Source organism: Heteronotia binoei, chromosome 21 (genome assembly GCF_032191835.1).
Source record: "Heteronotia binoei isolate CCM8104 ecotype False Entrance Well chromosome 21, APGP_CSIRO_Hbin_v1, whole genome shotgun sequence".
Classification (NCBI taxonomy): domain Eukaryota; kingdom Metazoa; phylum Chordata; class Lepidosauria; order Squamata; family Gekkonidae; genus Heteronotia; species Heteronotia binoei.
Genome location: NC_083243.1, coordinates 121,080,678 through 121,101,793, shown reverse-complemented (window position 1 = coordinate 121,101,793; position 21,116 = coordinate 121,080,678). Strand labels below are relative to the sequence as shown.

At 42.2% G+C, this 21,116-nt stretch overlaps 1 protein-coding gene and 1 non-coding gene across 2 annotated transcripts in view; both read right to left on the bottom strand.

Annotated features, from left to right (window-relative positions):
* Window positions 1–390: 390 nt before the first annotated feature.
* Window positions 391–21,116, bottom strand: part of PRMT3 (protein arginine methyltransferase 3) — a 121,212-nt gene continuing 100,486 nt past the window's right edge. The window contains exons 14-16 of the mRNA XM_060262279.1: window positions 17,290–17,340; window positions 17,011–17,098; window positions 391–597 (exon numbers count right to left, since the gene is read on the bottom strand). Coding sequence (XP_060118262.1) covers window positions 488–597; window positions 17,011–17,098; window positions 17,290–17,340 — 249 coding nt within the window. The 3' untranslated portion in view covers window positions 391–487. The remainder of the gene's footprint in view (window positions 598–17,010; window positions 17,099–17,289; window positions 17,341–21,116) is intronic.
* On the bottom strand, window positions 15,651–15,717 carry TRNAP-AGG (transfer RNA proline (anticodon AGG)). The gene has a single exon. It is a non-coding gene; the product is annotated as a tRNA-Pro (tRNA).

Genomic DNA, 21,116 nt, shown 5'->3' with positions numbered 1-21,116 from the left:
GATTGCAATAAAAGAAGGCCAATGCCATGCTGGGAATTATTAGGAAGGGAACTGAAAACAAATCAGCCAGTATCATAACGCCCCTGTATAAATCGATGGCGTGGCCACATTTGGAATGCTGTGTACAATTCTGGTAACACCTCAAAAAAGATATTATAGCATTGGAAAAAGTGCAGGAAAAGGCAACTAGAATGATTAAAGGGTTGGAACACTTTCCCTATGAAGAAAGGTTAAAACACTTGGGGCTCTTTAGCTTGGAGAAATGTTGACTGCAGGGTGACATGATAGAGGTTTACAAGATTATGCATGGGACAGAGAAGGTAGAGAAAGAAGTACTTTTCTTCCTTTCTCATAATACAAGAAATGCGAGAACATCAGTCAGAGCAAAACTGTACCAAATAATCAATTTTTATTCAGATGCAATTATCCAAAAACATGAGGCAGGTTTTAAAGGCATCTCTCTCAAAAGCTGGTTGCTGAATTATCTTCACTGAAGACTGTATGTCTGTTTGATGTCTTTAATGGAAAGAGTTGTTATAAGTGAACGTGGATCTTTTCTGTTCTTGCGGATAGTTATCTTTCCTTTCAGTTCTTCACCTACAAAAACCAAATACAAATCCAGATACTCTATTAAATTACAAATAAATTACAACATACAGTGGAGTTAGGCTTATATTAATTGAATGACTGTTATATTAAAAAAGGATACAAGATACATGACTGGAGGGGAGGATTTCTGCTGATCAGGTTTTACTGTCTCTTAAGCAATAAACAGGGGAAGGCTGTCATCCCAGACACTGACTTGCAGAGCCCTCTTTCCTTCTAATCATAGGGTTAAAATCCAGTTCCATCACTTCCCAAGGAAAACAGAACTCACTTATGATTAGTTTTGCACACCGAGCAGGATCTGACTGGCCATTAAGGCCATTGGGAGAAGTTCTTGGGGCTGATGGTCACCCTGGAGCAGCTCCTACACCAGAGCCTTCCTAGCCCAAGTAAGATTTGGCTGCAGTCTGCTGCTGTTATGAGCAGGCATCTTGTTGCCATGCCTGGCTTGGTTCAGTTTCATCTTGCCCAGTATGGTGAAGGACTGGGTTGAACAGCCTTAGCATGTCTACTAAAAGACAAACCTGGCCTCATCCCGCTCAGCAAGGGATGCATCTGGCCTGGGGGTGGTCACCCTGCCGGGCAAGGGACAGGGAAACTAGGTGGTTGCCTAGGGCACCAGTGGGGTGGGTTCACCGAATTCGGTCTCCCCCCTAGGTAAAATGCCGAGTTTGCCCACTCCCCAGCCTCCTCCTCCCTCCCTTTCCCACCCCAAGTCTATTTCAATGCCTGGAAAGGTGAATGAGCACCGCTCCCAGGCTGTCTAAAGGCGCCCCCTGCTAATCAGCTGATTGGTGGGTAAAACCACATTGTGTGCTCACTCAGCACCCAGGCAGGCCAGCAGCAGCACGAACAAGTCACGTCCCGAAAGTGCGCCACCGCTGACTCCTCTCCACTTCCTTCCCATCCAGGAAGTGGGGAGGAGAGACTTGCGGCAGCGCCCTTTTGGGATGTGGTTTGTTCATGCTGCTGCCTTGCTCGGGCGCTGAGTGAGCACGCAGAGCGGTTTTACCTGCCAATCAGTGGGAGGGGGCACCTTTAGACAGCCCAGGAGTGGTGTGATTGCCCTTCCGGGCATTGAAATAGACCTGGGGTGGGGGAAGGAGGGAGAAGGAGGTGGGAGGGAGGGAGGAAGATGTGCCGCAGGGGGGAGGCATGGGGGGTGCTGTAGAGGGGGATGATAGGCCACCAGTCTCACTAGGGCGCTATGCACCCTCGGGCCGGTGCTGCTCCTAGCCTCTCCCTTGTGAAGGACAGGCCAAGCTCCACCTCACACAGTAAAAGATGAACCTGACCCAGTAAGGGATGCACTCCTTCTGTGGTCACTCACCCAGTGCAGAACGGATTAACTTGGCCTGGCCTCGCCCTGCCTGGTGGTGATTGTGCCTGGCCTGTGCTTGCTTATTTGGTAAAGGATGGGATCAGTCCAGTCTCACTCTTCCAGGCACACTGAACAATGTACCCAGTCTCACACTGTGAGGTACCCCTACTTCACATGGCATGTCTGGGTAACAGCTGGGCAGATATTTCTCCCTCCCTTGAGGGGCAGGGCCTTTTCCCTTCCCAGCCCACCCCTGACACAACCATAGCACTGAGTCTACAGTTTTATGGCATCAATTAATGCAACTTTTCTAGTTTTCCCTCTCATGATGGCTGGGGGGACCATTGTATATCTTTTCTTTGGCAGCCATTGGGGCTTCCAATTGGTTAAGCGGGAACGTGAGAGTGAAAGTTGAACTGACTGATAGAAGAGCCATGTTAGAGGCAAAGTGAATGTACCATCTCTTGCTAATTATTTTTTTTAATGATCAGTTGTGCAAATGTTTGATATTGCTGGCATCACCTAATCCAAGTGTATTACTTCAAATCAAACAAATGTAATTTGGTAAAATCCTAAATGCTTCAATGTTATGAGCTGCTCTGAACTACAAGAAAATTGTTGAGAAAATGTAAATACATACATGATCCCACTAATAATACAGATAAATACACTTGCTCAGCTATTATCGCAGTCATGCAAACTACAAAACATAAGTTAAGCAAGTACAATTTCTGAAAGAAAGTTTATGAAGAACTGCATGAAACAAGAAAAAAATGCACCTATGGCAAGACTGTTCTTGTTCAGTTCTTTGCTAGCTTCTTGGCTATGTTTTAGTGACTCTTCTACTTACTCAAAATCTTCTCTTGATGTTTCCACTACATTCCTGTTTGTCTGAATCCTCTGAGGTACATTTCATGCACTATTAAGTATCTGTTTCTATTCCACCTCAGAGAAAAGTTTGCTTCAGTAGTGTGTAAAATTACTCGTTCCCTACTACATATTATTAGAGGTCCTAAACAGCTTTGTCTGTTTATAGGATGGGAAGAAAGGTGTTATCAAAAACTAAAGGAAAAAAAATCTATTAATTCTGAAGGATTAAAAAAAAATTGTACTCCCAATGAAATCCCACCCTTTCTCCGAGATTTATCTTGGAGAGAGAAAAAAATCCTCACTTTAGGGCTTTTCCTCTAGCAAATTAGGCAGTTTTATTTAAGAATGAAATTCATTCTGACAGCAGCTCATTCAACAACAAGCTAGCATCCTGACCAGAGAGAATTCATCCTTTATAGGAAAATACAAAAAGTATAAGTTTCAGTAACTCATAGGACAGCCTAAATCCCATTCCCTATACATAATTCATTCCACTGCATTTATAGAACATTTCAAATTCCTGGGAAGATCATAAAAGGAAAACAGTCCTCTGCAACAAGAGACAAGAGAGTCACCACTATGGATGGGCATGGTCCAGAAAAACAGCAGACCACAGATGTTTGAGGTCCATGGAGTCACAGACCCCTGGACCACAAATCTTCATGTTTTAATGGATTGGACTGTGGTCTGTTGGTCTGTGCAAAACCATTTAAATTTTAAATGTCCTCTGTGCAAAGCTGCACAGTGCAACTAAGCAGCAACTTTACCCACTTCTGGATGGGTGAAGTCGCTGCTTGTCCTTCACTCATATGCCATGCTGCTTTACAAAAGCCATTTTAAAGGCCTTTGTGCAAAGCCATATGGCATGCAAGTGAGGGTGAGTAGCAACTACATCCATTTACAGATAGGCGAAGTCACTGCTTGTCCTTCACTTGCATGCTGTGCCAACTTTACAAAAAACTATTTGAAAGGCCTTTCTGCAAAGCCATGTGGCACGCAAGTGAAGGTGAGCAGCAACTTCACCCACTTTCAGGTGGGTGAAGTTACCACTTGGCCTTCACTTGAATGGCTTTTGCAAGCCCCAGTGACACCAATCTTATGTACTTCCTGGGAGGGTCATGTGAGGTCCATGTTGGCAGGATGGCACAAACCGGGCTCATGGACCATGGACTGGGCCTCAGTCTGTGGGAAAATTAGGTCCATGGGCCAGTTCGTGACCATCCCTAGTTGCCTGTGACCATGAAAATGGTTGCCTAAAGTTCAAGGTTCATTAACAGATTCTGGCAAGGGTGAGAAAAAGGACAGAAACATAAATATAGAAAACTAAATGAGAACATAATCTATCTCATGCTCAAAAATCAAAACTATGTGAGTATACTGGATCCTTATTCAGCATTCTAATAATGAACTTGGTTTCTCTTAACAATGAATAAGATTTCTCTAAAACTAGATGTTTTAAATTAACTCTACATAAAAACTGTTCTGGAGAAAAGCATTCTATTTTAGAAGATACATGTACATACAAATAACAAAACATATATTACAAGAGGCATCAACCAAGGGCACTTTTTAATCAAGTGTTGTTAAAAAGGTGAGTCTGCCTGGTTAACTAGCTAAACAATGAATCCATACACTTTTAAGAAAACCCATATGCAGACTTCTGCATAGGCACCAGGCAGGCGCATGTGTACATGTGGATACCACTAACTGGATGGGGTGAGTCTTGATCATTATGGGCAACTGGCAAGGACCTCCTGAGCGAGAGCTCCTAAATTCTTTTATGTTTTAACCACTAACTATGCCTAACTGAATAACAATAGACTGGCCTACTTGACTCCTGTGTTAGTGATTTCTAGTGACTGCTTCAGCTGCTGATGTTCCCTTCCTGGAAAAATGGAGAGAATGGACCAGAGAACCCATCTGCCAGGCTCCTGCTGAGCATCCCAGATACAGCTTTTCCAGCTGTGGAGTTTCCAGGTCTGCCTACCGGTTGTCCAACTGGGCTTCTGCTGCTTGCTACCAGCCATAAGAACATAAGAGAAGTCATGCTGGATCAGGCCAATGGCCCATCCAGTCCAACACTCTGTGTCACACAGTAGCAAAAAAACCCCAAAACACCCAAATGCCATCAGGAGGTTCACAATTGGGACTAGAAGCCCTTCCACTTTGCCCCCCCCCCCCCAAGCACCAAGAATACAGAGCATCACTGCCCCAGACAGAGAGTTCCAACAATACGCTGTGGCTAATAGCCACTGATGGACGTCTGCTCCATATGCTTATCCAATCCCCTCTTGAATCTGGCTATGCTTGTAGCCACCACCACCTCCTGCATCACAATGTAATGGGACAACGGAGGAGAGACTAAGCCACAACAAAAAGAAAAAACTCTCCGTGTAAAATGAAATTTTAACTTGTTGTGAATAATAAGTATCAAAATACAAAATGAATAATATCAGTACATATCAGCAAGTTAAAATCTCATACGTTACTCAATGCTCCTACTGTCCTTATGTGGCTGAAAGCCACTAAATAACATTCAGTCCAGTATTGAAAGTAGGTGGTCCAACGGAGAACCGGTTTGCTTTGCAAGCCGTTTTGGATCTCAGATCCTTCGTCCAGGGACCATTCTTATAAATGTTGTACAATTTCCCGGGTCCAATAATGCCAAAAGAATTCCTAGCTTTCTCCAATTAGCACACATAATAGCAGGAATGCCATAGTAAGTACTATCCTTATCAGCAACGCAGGCGTCATTGCAACTAGCGCTGTCTCCACCCTGTGGCCAGGGTGGAAGCTGGACTGAAATGGTTTAGCTAGTTGCACTCACAAATGCCCTCCAGATACACCTGGACTGGGGTGACTCAGTGCTGCTGTTTCTTTCAGAACTGGCAGCAACATTTGACATGGTCTATTACAGTCTTATGACCCACCACCCCGCCAGCATCGGAGTCTGGAGGATCACCTTATGTCTTTCTACCTATCTCCATGGTTTGCAACAGAGGGTGGCAGTTGGTGAGGAGATCTCTCAGCAATACCCATTTGAATGTGGAGTGCTGCAGGGGGCGATCCTCTCACCAGTGTTGTTTAATATCTATATGCACCATCTCGGCCAACTGGTCTGGGGGTTTGGGCTGGGCTGTCATCAACATGTGGATGACACCCAACTCTATCTTTTCATCAACAGCTGCCCATATCCTGGACAATTTGACCAGAGTGCTAGAGGGCTGCAGCACAGCTGGTTGAAACTTAATCCAACAAAGACAGAGGTCCTCCTGTACCTGAGCTGGGGGAAGGGGGTTAAGTCAAGAATCAGGCTGTCCATGTCGGATGGTGAACCACTTGTACCAGCCCAGAAGGTGAGGAGCCTGGAGATGGTCCTGGATGCCTCACTTTATATGGAGACCCAGGTCATGACAGTTGCCAGGTCTGATTTTTATCATCTCTGGCAGATCAGGCAGCTGACTCCCTAACTCTCCCCAGGACTCGTCTACAGTGACTCATGCAATGGTCAGTTCCAGGCTTGATTACTGTAACTACATGGTCTTGCTCTTGCAGCGGATCCAGAAACTCCAGCTAGTGCAAAATGCGGCAGTGCACTTGCTGTGTCACCTGTGCAGGCAACATCCATCCAGTGCTACAGCAATTGCACTGGCTACCAATTGAGTACTGGATCTGCTTCAAGGTACTAGTTTTGACCTTTAAAACCTTGCCCAGCCAGGGACTGACATAGCTCTTTCCCATATGTGCCCGAGAGAGCCTTGCGATCAATTGATCAACATCTACCGGTTGTCCCCAGCCCAGGGGTCTAGCCTCAATCAGGGCCAAGGCTTTCTCAGCCCTGGCCCCAATCTGGTGGAACAAACTCTCTCTTTACATCAGGGCCCTGTGAGACCTATTACCATTCAAGATGGAGCTGTTCTACCAGGCCTTTGGTTGAGGTGGAGGGTGTCCAATGAAGCTGGCCTCCCTTGCCAAAGCCTTCCATTATTATTTGGCTCAGATTAAGAAGATCTCAGGATCCAACCACTCCAGTTGAAACTGTATACTTATGCTATACACTGTTACCTGTTTTAATGTATATTACTTGATGGTTTAAAATATTGTTTTTTTATATATTCTATTATTATATTTATGTATTTTTGTAATAAACTGATGGCTTAAAATTTATTATGTGATCAACTCTGAGCCTGCTCGTGGGGAGGGTGGAATAAAAGTCTAAATAAATAAATAAACATTGTGTGTTACTGCAGAACTGATGTCATTTTAACATGCTACTCAAAACATTTTAACATTCTATTCCAAAAATCCACCCCTCCACCCAAAATGAAGCATCAATTGAGAACATGGAGGTATATTTACAAATGCACATTTTCAAAGGTAGTGTATGTCTCCCATAGTGCTAGTCTTTAAATATAGCAAACCTTATGGGAGTATCCACATTTATTTAAAATATGTACCTGGGAACAACACAAATATATTTATATTTGACAGCAAAAACGACTGAATTCAAATGGTTTAACACAGCTCAAAGAAAGCGTTTTCATAATCCTAAACATATGGGCAAGCTGATTTAACTGTAGAGCTATAATTCTCCCCCCTAGGTGATTTTATTGTTATTTTATCAGAAAACATTGTCTTGGTTTAATTGCATGAAAATGAATTAAAGTTGCTATTTAAACAACCCTAGTGAAGCATACCTTGAGGCAAGCTCTAAGAAACAACATTTCTGTAACAACCTACTACAGTTTCCATTAAGGACAGTCTTCAGTTATTTATAACCAAGTTAATTGCATTAAGCAACACAGACAATCAGTTTAATTCATTGTCATGAGGCAGATCTGTGCCTCTCCTTTGCCCTAACAGGCCACATTAAATCTTCTTTTGTGAAAAACCATTCTGCAGCTGAAATAAAGCAATGGCTGCGTAATCATAACAGAGAGGAGGATCCAACCAATTAATCAATGCCATGTAGATATAAAATGACTGATGCGCTATCAACACTCTCCTGCTCTGTACAATGCAGAGTACGTTCTGTTAAACCAAGCTGCATCACCTAAGCTCTATAAGATGCAAGCAAGGTCCCAAGTCATGCCAGAGTTTGATCAAGACAAAATACATCATTATTCTACTGCAGTATTGTTACCCCTTAGAATACACTGAAATTGTTTTGACAAGTATGAAAAACTACAGCAGAGCCATACAATTAGCATGCTGGTTTGATGGCACAAAAACGGGTGTGGTTATATTTTAGCACTTCTTGTAAATGGCAGTTCTCTATGGCTAAGCACACTATGACTGTTTACTGCTGAGCCTCTTACATTCCATGACCATTCAAGATGCCTAATGGGATAAGAGTGAAAAATGAATTTATATTGTTAAAGGAACAATAGGGAATGTTGCTCATGTGGTACCAGGTGACCATAATGAAAAACCAGCACCAATGGCAATTATCCATATTACAATTAATTATAACAGAATGTAATAGTGAAAATATGTGAGTATGATTGTACACAGATCCTCTCAAAGGTCCATAAGACCCAGGACAAGTGCCTAAATTTGAGGTCCAGGTCAAATAGACCTCCTGGCCACACCTCTGACTGGCCCAGCCTCAGTGGAACAAGACTCAAAAAGTGAGGAAAGACAACCTGGACCTCAAATTTAGGCACTTGTCCTGGGTCTCATTTCCCAAAAGACCCAGGAGAGCAGAGTCTGGACTAGGGGTGTACAATTTGTTTTTACTGGTATTTTTCAGTTCAAGTCTATGGAATGGAATTCCCAAAAAATCCAGGATCCAAGTATCTGAATTGAAAAATGCCAGTAAAAAAAAATACCAGCTTGATCCTAGTGCTGTCTTGGTTTTTCCTGCACCCTGGTTTAAACAGAAGGCAGCACAGAGCTACACTGGTGGGGAGCAATTGGCTCCCTGTGGGCACATCTGATCCTGGCTAGGCTTCCCTCTCCTGCCACAGGAGGAGGCAGCACAGATCCGCACCTGCAGGGAGCTATTGGCTCCCTGTAGGGACAGCAAGCTGGCTGAGCTGCCCTCTCCAGCCACCTGATTTAAAACTGGCAGCCAACAAAGGAAGCGCAGAGCTGCACCTGCAGGAATCAATGAGCTCCCTGCAGACACAGCAATCCTTGCTCAGAGTGGTCACAATCTCCTTTACCTCCCCCCTGCTCACAACAGACACCCTGTGAGGTAGGTGGGGCTGAGAAAGCTTTTTACAGCAGCTGCCCTTTCAAGGACAACTCCTGTGAAAGCTATGGCTTACCCAAGGCCATTCCAGCAGGTGCAAGTGGAGGAGTGGGGAATCAAATCCAGTTCTCCCAGATAAGAGTCTGCGCACTTAACCACTACACGAAACCGCCTCTCAAACTGGCTCTCCATAACTAATAACTCAGGCTCACAACTACATTATACTATTCCCAGCTGACTACATGAAGTCCTGTGCCCATCTCCACATAACATGACTAGCACCTCATGTACCAGAAAGCACATACTGGATCCATTTCAAACCGGCTTTCAATCTGGATACAGCACCAAAATGGTTTTGGTTGTCTTGCCTACACTTTGAGTTAGATGAAGAGTGTGTGTGTGTGCTGAGAGAGAAAGAATATGACTCTTCTTGAATTTGTCATTGGCTTGAGGAGGAGGAGAAGACTGGATTTATACCCTGCCTTTCACTTGAAGTCTTAGAAAAAAGGAAAGGTCCCCTGTACAAGCACCAGTCGTTTCCGACACTGGGGTGATGCTGCTTTCACAACATTTTCACGGCAGACCTTTTTATGGGGTGGTTTGCCATTGCCTTCCCCAGTCATTACACTTCCCCCCCAGCAAGCTGGGTACTCGTTTTACTGACCTCGGAAGGATGGAAGGCTGAGTTAACTTCGAGTTGGCTACCTGAGCCAGCTTCCACTGGAATCGAACTCAGGTCACATGAGCAGAGGGCTCCGACTGCAGTACTACAGCCTTATCACTCTGCGCCACGGGGCTCTTCTCTGGAGTCTTAGAGTGGCTTACAATTTCCCTTCCTTCCTCTCCCCACACCAGACACCCTGTGAGGTAGGTGGGGCTCTTGAGAGAACAGCTCTGTGAGAACTGTGGATGATCCAAAGTCACTCAGCAGCTGCATGTGGAAGAGTGGGGAATCAAACTCAGTTCTCCCAGATTAGAATCTGTGTACTTAACCACTACACCAAACTGGCTCTCTGAAGACCATCTATTACAGGTGGGAACCAGAAACACCATACTCATTTCCATTCCCCTCTGGCTGAAGTGTTCTGGAAGGTGGTGCTGAGATACTTTTGGTTTGCCCCACTCTATTCCATGGAGTTCAAGGCTTTATTGGGGGGAGGGGTTGAATCAATCCTTTACTTTGCATTCAGGTGGCATCAGTTACATGAAACACATCCTACCAACTCAAATCAGTGCACTAGTTGCAGCCTCCTGGACAGAAGCAGAGAGGCCATGACCAGTAGTAAAGTACATGCTTTAAATACAAAAGATGTCAGATTCAGTCCCTGGTATTGCCTGTTAAAGGACCCCAAGTGCCAGATGTTGGTAAAGGCCTTTCTTTGTCTAGGTAGCCTCTAGTCAAAGCAGATAATACAGAGTTATACAGCCCTGATCTGGTATATGTTTAGACAGCTCATTTTAGTTATCTGTGCCTGAAATCATCCAGTTTAAATTATTGCAACTTGACTTTGTATACTGCTCAGACATTCAGCTGTTTCAAAACAATTTTACTGATTAGGAGGTCCTTGATGCAAGTCATGTAAAAAGCATGGTGCCATCTCCATTATTGTGTGCATAATATTTCCAGACATGGCCCTCAGCATTTTAACATCTTTTAATGCTTCTACTTTCTGCTTCCTAAAACCTAACTATTACATAACACAGGCTGTGAAAAATGCTGAAGCTGCTACATATATTACTTTTGACAAATACAGAAATGCACAGTCAACTTTGTATCTATGACAAAATAACTTCTGAAATACATGTATTTGATAAATGTTACATAATTCTGAACACATATTTTACCCTACATGGAGAATAAGCTATCAACTTTAAAATCACAATACCAACTTTCTTTATAAGAGTTTTGGTGACCAATGTTCCTCTTTTTTTGTTTGCTTGCTGTGTATAGCCTTTTAAGACACTGCGGAAAATAGACATTTTATTTTTACTGCAAGGCATTAGAGGGAACATAAAATGCAACCATGTGCTGTTTTATTGCTAATGGATTTTCTTGCATGGCGATTTTGTGTCTCAACTTCATGCTTTACTTTTAAAGTTAGTTAGTGAAGTCTTTCTAAAGATTTCTGGGAGAGTTAAGATTTATTTACTAAATGGCTGACATTTGAACCTAATTGGTATGCTAAGGATATTCTCTAACTCATATTTTCCTATTCTGGCAAAACATATAAGAACTGGGAAATGATAAGATACTTTAAATTTGTCCTACAAGTTTAGAGCTAAAGCCCATTCTTGCATGAAAAGAAAATGATTCCATATTCAAGAGTTGACTGTATAGGGCACATCTATGTCAGTCAAGAATTTACCTCCAAAAATGCCCTTCAAAATGCACAGTTTTTCTTGCCTATAAAATATGAGATGACTTCTTCCTCCATCATTTAGCAATGCAACAATGTATTATGAACAAATGGAGCATACTGACAGCAATCTGCTCTATCTCAGTTTGCACTGTTGTCAATTTTTGGAATGTCACTCATTCAGAAGAGTGACTATATTCTACTTAGAAGGGAGGAATCTTTGCAAAATATGTTTCATATCATAACTGAATTCAACAGGACTTACTCATAAGTATTCTATGACTGTATTTGTAGATTAACTCTCACTACAATATTAAATAACCCTGCAATATCACAGTGACCCTTTCAGGTCAATTTCTGAATTCTCATAGTTCAAGGTTTCCCAAACTTTTCTTTCCCACGGCCTGGTTATTTTTACACCTCTCCTTGATGGCCCACTAAAATTTGGGGGGGGGGGGGTGTGGAGCCAGAAGACTTTGAGGGTGGACATGGAAAGAAAGAACATACAAGAAGCTATATTGGATCAGGCCAATGGACCATCCAGTCTAAAATTCTCTCACACAATGCCCAAAAAGCACCAAAATGTCCACCAATGAGGCCAGGGCACTAGAAGCCCTCCCACTGTTGCTCCCCCCAGAGCACCAAGAATACAGACGGAGTATCACTAGGAAGGAAGGAAAGGAAAGGAAGGAAGGAAGGAAGGAAGGAAGGAAGAAAGAAAGAAAGAAAGAAAGAAAGAAAGAAAGAAAGAAAGAAAGAAAGAAAGAAAGAAAGAAAGAAAGAAAGAAAGAAAGAAAGAAAGAAAGAAAGAAAGAAAGAAAGAAAGAAAGAAAGAAAGAAAGAAAGAAAGAAAGAAAGAAAGAAAGAAAGAAAGAAAGAAAGAGCGAGCCTAACTCACCATCAGATGACCCCAACCAACAACAATTCTGCCCAGGGGTTGTTTGGCAAAAAAAATAGTTACTGGAATTCCCACTCCCCGCCCCTCCTGGCTGAAAAAAACATCCCTCCCCCCTCTTTACTGCCCAGGCCTCCCAGGGAAATCTCTCCAAAAGAACACCTGCAAGGCACATGAAAGCTCATACCTTGAAGAACATTTCATGGGTCTAAAGTGCCAGTGGACTCCAGCTTTTCCCTCAAACACTGGGAGGGGGAGAGAAGGAAGGAGAGGCAGCCCAACAAAGCACAACACAGAGACGGGGGAAGCAAGAAAGCCAAACGGAGCTCAGACTTTGCAGCCTGTGTCAGTCTTCAAAGATACCTTTTCTCTGCACAACACAGAGATGGGGGAAGGAAGGATGCAGAACAGAGTTCAGGCTTTGGCTTTTCTTGTGACCTGGTATCAAGGCTTCCGTGGCCTGGTACCGGATCATGACCCTGCAAATGGGAAACACTGTCATAGTTGAATGACAATGAGTACCATATGTAGAAAAAAACTGGAAGTTAAAGCTTCACCAAATCAGAGGTTTACAACAGTTTTAATAAAACTTTTTAGAGCTAGATTTTAAGAATAAAGGCTTTATGCAAGAACTGCTGTATTTTGGAAATCTGGTTGTTGAACATTGTTCTGAGAAGACAAAAAATAAACCAGCATTGTTCCAATATTACTGGTTGATCCCTTCTTCATGCAAACAAATTGTACCTCTCCTGTATCCAATGGCAACTTCAGTTTCTGATAATTCCCTCATTATTGCTATTATTTTCTAATGGCCCAAGGACTTGAAAATGTAATGAAATGGCAAAGCTACAAATGTTTTCTCAAGGAGCGGCTGAATAACAACAACAACCCCAGATTCAATGATAGCTGTGTTAGAAAAAACATCCCAAATTGGATTTTGTTGCATTTTCACAGACAACTTGATATTCTCCTCCTGGGCTTGATACCTTCCCTCAAACTACAGGTGAAAAATTGCATGCTTGAATGCCTCTCCACAGTAAAAACAAAAATGTTGTACATGGAAGCTAGCAAGTCAGAGAAAATCCTCCTCTTGATATTTTTTGCTCACTGAAGCTAGCACGTCTTATGTAGCAAACGTCCGAACATGTGATCCCCCGCATACTTTGAAACTGTATAATGCAAAACTAGGTGCTATTACTGCATGTTTGGTTCAATTAACAGGCACCTTAGTGTTCCAGTTAAAAATGCCTTATTAGAGAACCCAGTATGTTATCTAATACATAAAACAGCGGTCTCCAACCTTTTTGGCACCAGGGACCGGTTTTGTGGAAAACAATTTTTCCAGGGATCGGGGGGGGGGGAGGGGCAATGGTTTCAGGCTGATACAATTGTGCACTTTATTTCTATTCATTTGGTATGGTGATTAAGTGCACAGACTCTTATTTTGGAGAACCCGGTTTGATTTTCCACTCCTCCAACTTGCAGCTGCTGGAATGGCCTTGGGTGAGCCTTAGCTTCTGGAGAGTTGTCCTTGAAAGGGCAGCTTCTGGGAGAGCTCTCTCAGCCCCACCCACCTCACAGGGTGTCTGTTGTGGGGGGAGAAGATATAGGAGATTGGAAGCCACTCTGAGACTCTGAAATTCCGAGTGGAGGGCAGGATATAAATCCAATTTGTTATTGTTGCTGCTACATTTTAACACATAATGAAATAATTATACAACTCACGGCCTAGTTGTTAACAGGCCATGGACCAGTACCGGGCCACAGACCAGGGGTTGGGAACCAACCCCTGCTTTAAAAGATTCACTGTGGCACAAGAGGAAGACAAAATGGGAACTAGACTTAGTATGGAATGACTGAAGGCATCTGGAAAAATAAGGGGCTTTACTATTCAAACAAGCACAAGAACAGAAGAGTCCCAGTGACTCAGCATCTTGTTTCTCACGATCGTTGACTAGATACCCTGGAAGAATCACTGCAGGGTTCAAAGAAAAGCCTCAGTTTGCTACTGTTGCCTCATAATCAACTTGCATTCAGGGAGCGATCCCAGCGCTTGCTTTAAACATCACAGCTGAAGGCAGGCACACAGGGAAGGAGGAAGCACGCTGCCCTCTCCACAGCCGGCGCTCGCAAAGCGCTGCGTTTGCGGAGGGGGCGGGTGCTTCCTACTTCCCTGTGTGCCTGCCTTCAGCTGTGATGTGTTTAAAGCAAGCTCTGGGATCACTCCCTCCTCCCTCCGATCCCAGCGCTTGCTTTAAACATCACAGCTGAAGGCAGGCACACAGGGAAGTAGGAAGCACGCTGCCCTCACCACAGCCGGCGCTTGCAAAGCGCTGCGTTTGCGGAGGGGGCGGGTGCTTCCTACTTGCCTGTGTTGCTGCCTTCAGCTGTGATGTTTAAAGCAAGTGCTGGGATCGGAGGGGGGAGGGAGTGATCCCAGCGCTTGCTTTAAACATCACAACTGAAGGCAAGGACACAGGCAAGGAGGAAGCACGCTGCCCCCTCCGCAGCCGGCGCTTGCGAAGCGCTGGGGCCATGTGGAGCAATCCCAGCGCTTGCCTGAAGAAGATGGAGCCAGGCAGGCAGGCGCGGGGGAAGCGCTGGATCAGAGGAAGAGGCAGCAGATCGCCCCCCCCGGAAGGTACGTACCTTCGGACTATAAGACGCACACACTTTCCCCCCCACTTTTTTGGGGGGGAAAAGTGCGTCTTATAGTCCGAAAAATACAGTAATTTTTATAATGTTAAGTGTTTTCTCTGACAAATGCCACTGAACATTTAAACATTTCATTGCAAATTTATTAATTTAGAGCAAGCTACAAATGTCTCCTTTGAAATAGGTTAGCCGCCTTATGGTCGCTAATTCAAGTAATTTAAAATTCAGACCTTTCTAAGAATTTCTAACTTTTGGGAAAAAGAGTAGGACATGCCTACCCAAATTAAAAATTGTTAATGTTCATAACCTTGTGTTTTATTTTTTTGTTGTGAGGCACCTCAACTAGATTTTTGAAGAGGCTGCACAGAGTTGTTTTAAACAACTAATACATAATAACAAATATAAGGAATCTGGGAAACTATATCCACACTGATAGACAAGTTTGAAGGCACTATAAGAAGGTAGGAATCAAACTTTATTGGCAAAATAAAGCATGAGAACCCTTTCTGAGATGTATCTTTTCTCACTGCAGGCTAGATAATGGGATCAGAGTTTTGAATGCTTCCCATGCAGAGTTCCCTGTATGAAGAAAATCAGCAAATCAGGAAGAAATATTCTGAACATATGAAGCTGCCTTATACTGAATCAGACCCTTGGTCCATCAAAGTCAGTATTGTCTTCTCAGACTGGCAGCGGCTCTCCAGGGTCTCAAGCTGAGGTTTTTCACACCTATTTGCCTGGACCCTTTTTTGGAGATGCCAGGGATTGAACCTGGGACCTTCTGCTTCCTAAGCAGATGCTCTACCACTGAGCCACCGTCCCTCCCCAAATTCTAGCCTAGTTAGTTCCCTGATGTCTTACCTGTCTCTGTGTAGTAAGTTTTTTTAAAAGGGGGTTAATGGGAAGGAACATTCAAATATAACTGCACCTGAAACCTTAAGTGTTCTGGTGCTACAAGGACTAGCTGAAAACAAGAGGCGATTCTGTGGCTGGGGGGACCAAGGCTGGAGCTGGAGCGCAAATTGCTTGCTCTTGACGGGGTGTTCTTAACATTGGCACCAATAGCCAAGAGCTTGGGAGTGACCTTGGATGCCTCTCTTTCAATGGAGGCCCAGGTCACACATATTGTCAAAGCAGCATTTTTCCATCTACACCAAGCCAGGCAACTAGCTCCCCTCCTGCCTCGTTTGGACCTAGCCATGGTAATCCATGTGACGGTCACCTCCAGGCTAGACTACTGTAACTCGCTCTATGCTGGCCTATCCTTGATTTTAACCCAGAAACTCCAACGGGTCCAGAATGTGGTGGCGCGAGTCCTGGCGGGAATGCCATGGACAGCACACATTCAACCTGTGCTGCATCAGCTACACCTGCTTCCAGTTGAGTACTGATTCAAGGTTTTGGTTATGACCTTTAAGGCTTTGAGCAATCTGGTACCGATGTATCCACTATGTCCATGGAAGAGCACTATGCTCTTTTGGTCAAAATCTACTGGTGATTCCTGGCCCTAAAGAGGTCCAGCTGTCCTCAACAAGGGCCAGGACATTTTCAGTCCTGGCCCTGACCTGGTGGAACTCTCTGCCGGAACATACTATGGTCCTGCAGGATCTTTTACAATTCTGCAGGACCTGTAAACCAGAGATGTTCTGTCAAGCTTTTGCTTGAGGACAACAACGGCTGCTGGGCTGGCACCCCCCTCTCCTACTTAAGGGGGGAACTGCTCCCAATGCCTACATAGCAGAATTACAGCACACTATAAAGTAGGTTCATTGGGCTGCAACTGTTTTAAATTACTGGTTTTATTGATTTTATGTGTATTTTTGTTGTACATCACCTAGAGCCCGGCAATGGCTGGGATGAGATGATTCAATAGTAACAATAACAATCCTCCTCTTCCTTATCCTAGCAGGAGTCTGTCATATTGTAGTGACTGAATGTGCAGACCAACACTAAAGCAAGAACATTCACAGATCCTGTATTTTGTGATAAAAGGGAGGAGAATTAATATAATTTTTTCAGTAAACAGAATATTCCATGCACTCAGCTTTATCAAGGAGTATCTAGAGTTGTGGAGATACTTTTTATCATAAGATTAGAAAAAATATTATACCTTTTTCCACATGAATTGGATTCTCCAGAAAAAATAGTGTTTGTTTCCAGTGTGTTCTGGCACTACAAGGACTAGTTGAAAACAAGACCTGCATTGATAGAATTCAGGAATCTGATTAAATACAAGGCTTTAATCTGTCAGACAAACATATACACAATAAATGCCTGAAACAGCAAAAAAGGCTTTCTCTAAAGAACCTTAAGGCAAAAAGCAGACACATATTCAGAAATAAAATAATTTACAATTATATTTTAAATATGTAGCTTTTTAGGTACTCACTTTCTGGTTGCAATTCTTCTCAAAGTATATATCAAAATATCCAGCAATTGCCTGAAAAAATAAAATAAAATAAAATGCTGGGAGTGGTCTGGTTAAAAGCGTCCCCAAAGCCAAATGACAAAATGTAAAAGCCTTAGTTTTAAAGAAAAAGGATGTTGTATATTCAGGCTGATGTTAACCTAGAAATTGTGAACTTGCAGTCAGAAAATCTAAGGCTGGCATCTTTATTCAATTAAGGTTTGGATTTTCCATTTCTATTAATTTTATGGAAATTGCTTATTATAGCTTCTGGAATGGAAAAGGTAAAAAAAGAGCAAACCTAAGTAGTTCTGTTGGAAAGTGAGTCCGATTTTATTAAATGGGGTTTATTCCCAGGAAAGTTGTTTTAAAACCACAGCCTTATGTTACTAAGAATTCAAGAAAATGTAAATTCTGCAGAAATAAAGAAGAAACAGTTTTCTCACAATATACTACATGCATTCACTTAGTTGGTCTAGAAGACCACGTATACACATTCTACCCTGTATGCACAGAAATTTAAATTAAAATGCTTATATCACAAGTACCTAATCTTGTAAAAAGATGAATGTGATAAAACTAGAAGTGTTAACAAAATCCAACTAATCCAGGAATCCCAAGAGCAGCAGACCACATTCATGATTTAGGTTTTTAGTCTCACAGTTTCTTTCAACCATGACACCTAACTGGCACTAAGTGCTTTTGTACTGCTTATCTTCTTTGCCTTCAAACACCATGTGGGTTGGAGTCGCCATGACACTGTCCTAGATTAGTGGAGTGGTTGAAGAGGGTGATACACCAGGACATTGCTTCCAAAAGCTATTTCCAGACAGGTTTGCAGATGTAAATGGCATTTTCTTCCTCCTGCAGTTTGTTCATGTCAGATAAATCAGGTTTGTGATATGGACTATGTTCTTTGGATTGAGTTCTCTCTGTAGAGGTCTATGTGGTAAGGATTATTTGTGAAAGATGATGAATGTGATCCCCCTCCCCCCAAAAACAAGACATCCTTTATATGTTTTAAATAATGGAGAAATTTTAGATCATAATTAGAACTGAGTAGCATCACAGTGACAAGTTTTTCAAACAGGACATTAAATGAACACAACTTGCAATACACAAATTGCAATTCTAACTTCACAGAATTTTATCACTAACCAAAACAGTACACAGAGGAAGTGTATCTGTTTCAAGGACCAGGAAACCAATTGCAAGAATGCAGCAAGTCCACAATTCACTGTCAAATAATTACTTTATCTAGTAGACAACTAAACCGTTAGGAAGAGACTGCATCACCTTTATATTCACAGGATTTAATGCATGTGTGGGTACAACAAACTCTAAATGCAATTATCTCTACACAACAGAAGCTTCAAGAATGAGTAATTTGGAGACTTCCGGGGGAGGAAAATGTCGAGCTGAGCTGCTCCTCATAACGGGAGCAGGCTGGAACGTCTGTTCGGGGTAGTGGAAGGCAATTTAATGCCTACTGCCTACTTTTCTCAGTCAGAGATTAGTCCAAGATATGCACAGGACACTTTCAGGAGATTTACCTTGGCTAAAAGGGAATCCCGGGGGGGGGGGGGGAGCTCCTTTGAGGGGTCTCCAGGAAGAGTTGCATTTTCATCATCTGCAGAAGTTTTCAGAGTCATTTATTTGACATAAGCTCAACAGGATCCTAACCTTCTTGGACATTGCTAAACATCTAAAGCTTTGCAAGACCGGTGGGAACTTGCATAACTGGAAGAGAAGGTACAGATTACTATCTTTCATTCTGGAACTATTTACAGGTTAATGGAATAAATTTAAAAGGTGGGAAAGGAAAATCTAGAAAGTCTGTAAGAAGAGGGGAGGAAGAGGTGAAATTTGGACTTTATAAATTTAAAAAACAATGTTAAAAAGTGCTAAAAAGTGGAAAGGAATTTATTGTTTAGTCTACTTGCGGTTTTGAAAAAAGAGCACTATCGTCACAGACCTGCAGCATATTCAAGCAAATATGTCAAGTATCGTGAGATCTCCTTACCAGTGTGAATGAGACTCTGTGGCAACAAAAGCAGAATGTAGCGGAAGGAAAACCTACTCTAGGAATTTACTACCATTGAGAAACATTGGCGGCCATTGCTGGGAGGTCAAAATAAAAACAATGTTTTTAAAGAATTCGGGACATTAAAAATTATTGGAGTTAACTGAGAAGAGGGTAAGAAGATAAATACTATTGGTCATATTATTTGTGTGGACCTCGGATGTTTTTAAAAGGGGAAAAAATTGTAAGGAGCAGTAAAAAGTTGCGACTGCCATTTTGGAAGATTTAAAAACTTTAAAAATAAATATCTTGACATTGGGAGCTCCGAGGATGGCAAATTGGGCTTGTTATAAAGGGCAAGGCCTACTCTTTTGAATCTGATAGTCGAACTGGAAACTGGTGAGGTCCAAATTTTCGCTGTTTTTTAAATGTCTGAACACAAGCAGCCCCCGTACAAGGGCTACTTCACTGGAAAAAATGCAGGACCAATTGGAGGCAATGGAGGCCAGAATGATGAAAGGGGTGAGAGAGATGATAAATGAATCAAAACAAGAAATTATTGCAGAGATTAAAAAAGATATGGAAGATCTCAGAAAGGAAACTGAGGAAACATCTAAGAAAGTGCAGGAGGTAGAAGGCAGAATGAAAGTATATGATTCCACCTTGTTGAAAATGCAAGAAAAAGTGACAATCTATGACTGCAAATTGATGGAGGAGTACCTGAGAAAGAAGATGGTGATTTAAAAGAATATATAATAAAAATGATTGCAGAATTTTTAGAGGAAGACTCTGAAGAGTCTAAAAACATGTATGACTATACGTATAGAGTGAACTCACTTTATGCCAAGAAAAATAACTTACCAAGAGATGTTGTCATAAGATATATGACAAAAGAAATGGTGGGAAGGATCATGAAAACTTTGAAAAGACATTGATAGTGGGAGGCAGTAGAGAGAGAATCATGAAGGAGCTGCCAAGGCAAGTGACAAATTATAGAACATATAAAAAGTTGACAGAAAAATTGAGAGACAATGGAATAAGGTTCAGATGGATAATACCTGAAGGCTTGAGCTTTGAACTCCAGGGGAAAAGAATCACAATTACAAATGCACAGGATATGCGTAGATTTTTTGAAGAAAATAAAGAGTTTGCACCATGATGGATTACAAATTATTGCCTTGGAATGTAAATGGGCTAAATTCTCCACAAAAAAGAAGGGCAATATTTGATTGGATTAAGAAACAAAACTGTAATATAATTTGTTTGCAAGAAGTGCATATCAAACAAAAGGATTATAAATTTTTATGGAACAAACAATTGGGAGTGGAATTTTTTTCATTGGCTGAACAGAAGAAAAGGGGAGTGGTTTTTTATATTAAACAAGAATTGGAGCCAAAAATAGTGTTTAAAGATAAAGATGGAAGATTTGTAGCACTAGAGACAATATTAAAGGGAAAAAAACGTTATTGGGATTGTATGCGCCTAATGGTGCAAAGGATGCTTTTTTAAAAAGACATTATACAACAGCTTGATGAATTGACCTATGACCAAGTTTTGATAATGGGAGATTTTAATGGAACAGTTAAGAACTCATTGGACAGGTCAGGAGGGAAAAAAAACTAGTAAAAAGGAAAATTGCCAAAGTCTTTTTTTGAACTGGTTAAACAAGAAAATCTGGAACATATATGGAGGAAATTTAACCCTAAAGTTCAGGACTATACTTTCTTTTCTACAAGACACAAAACTTTTTCTAGAATTGACATGTTGTGGGGAACTAAAGATTTAG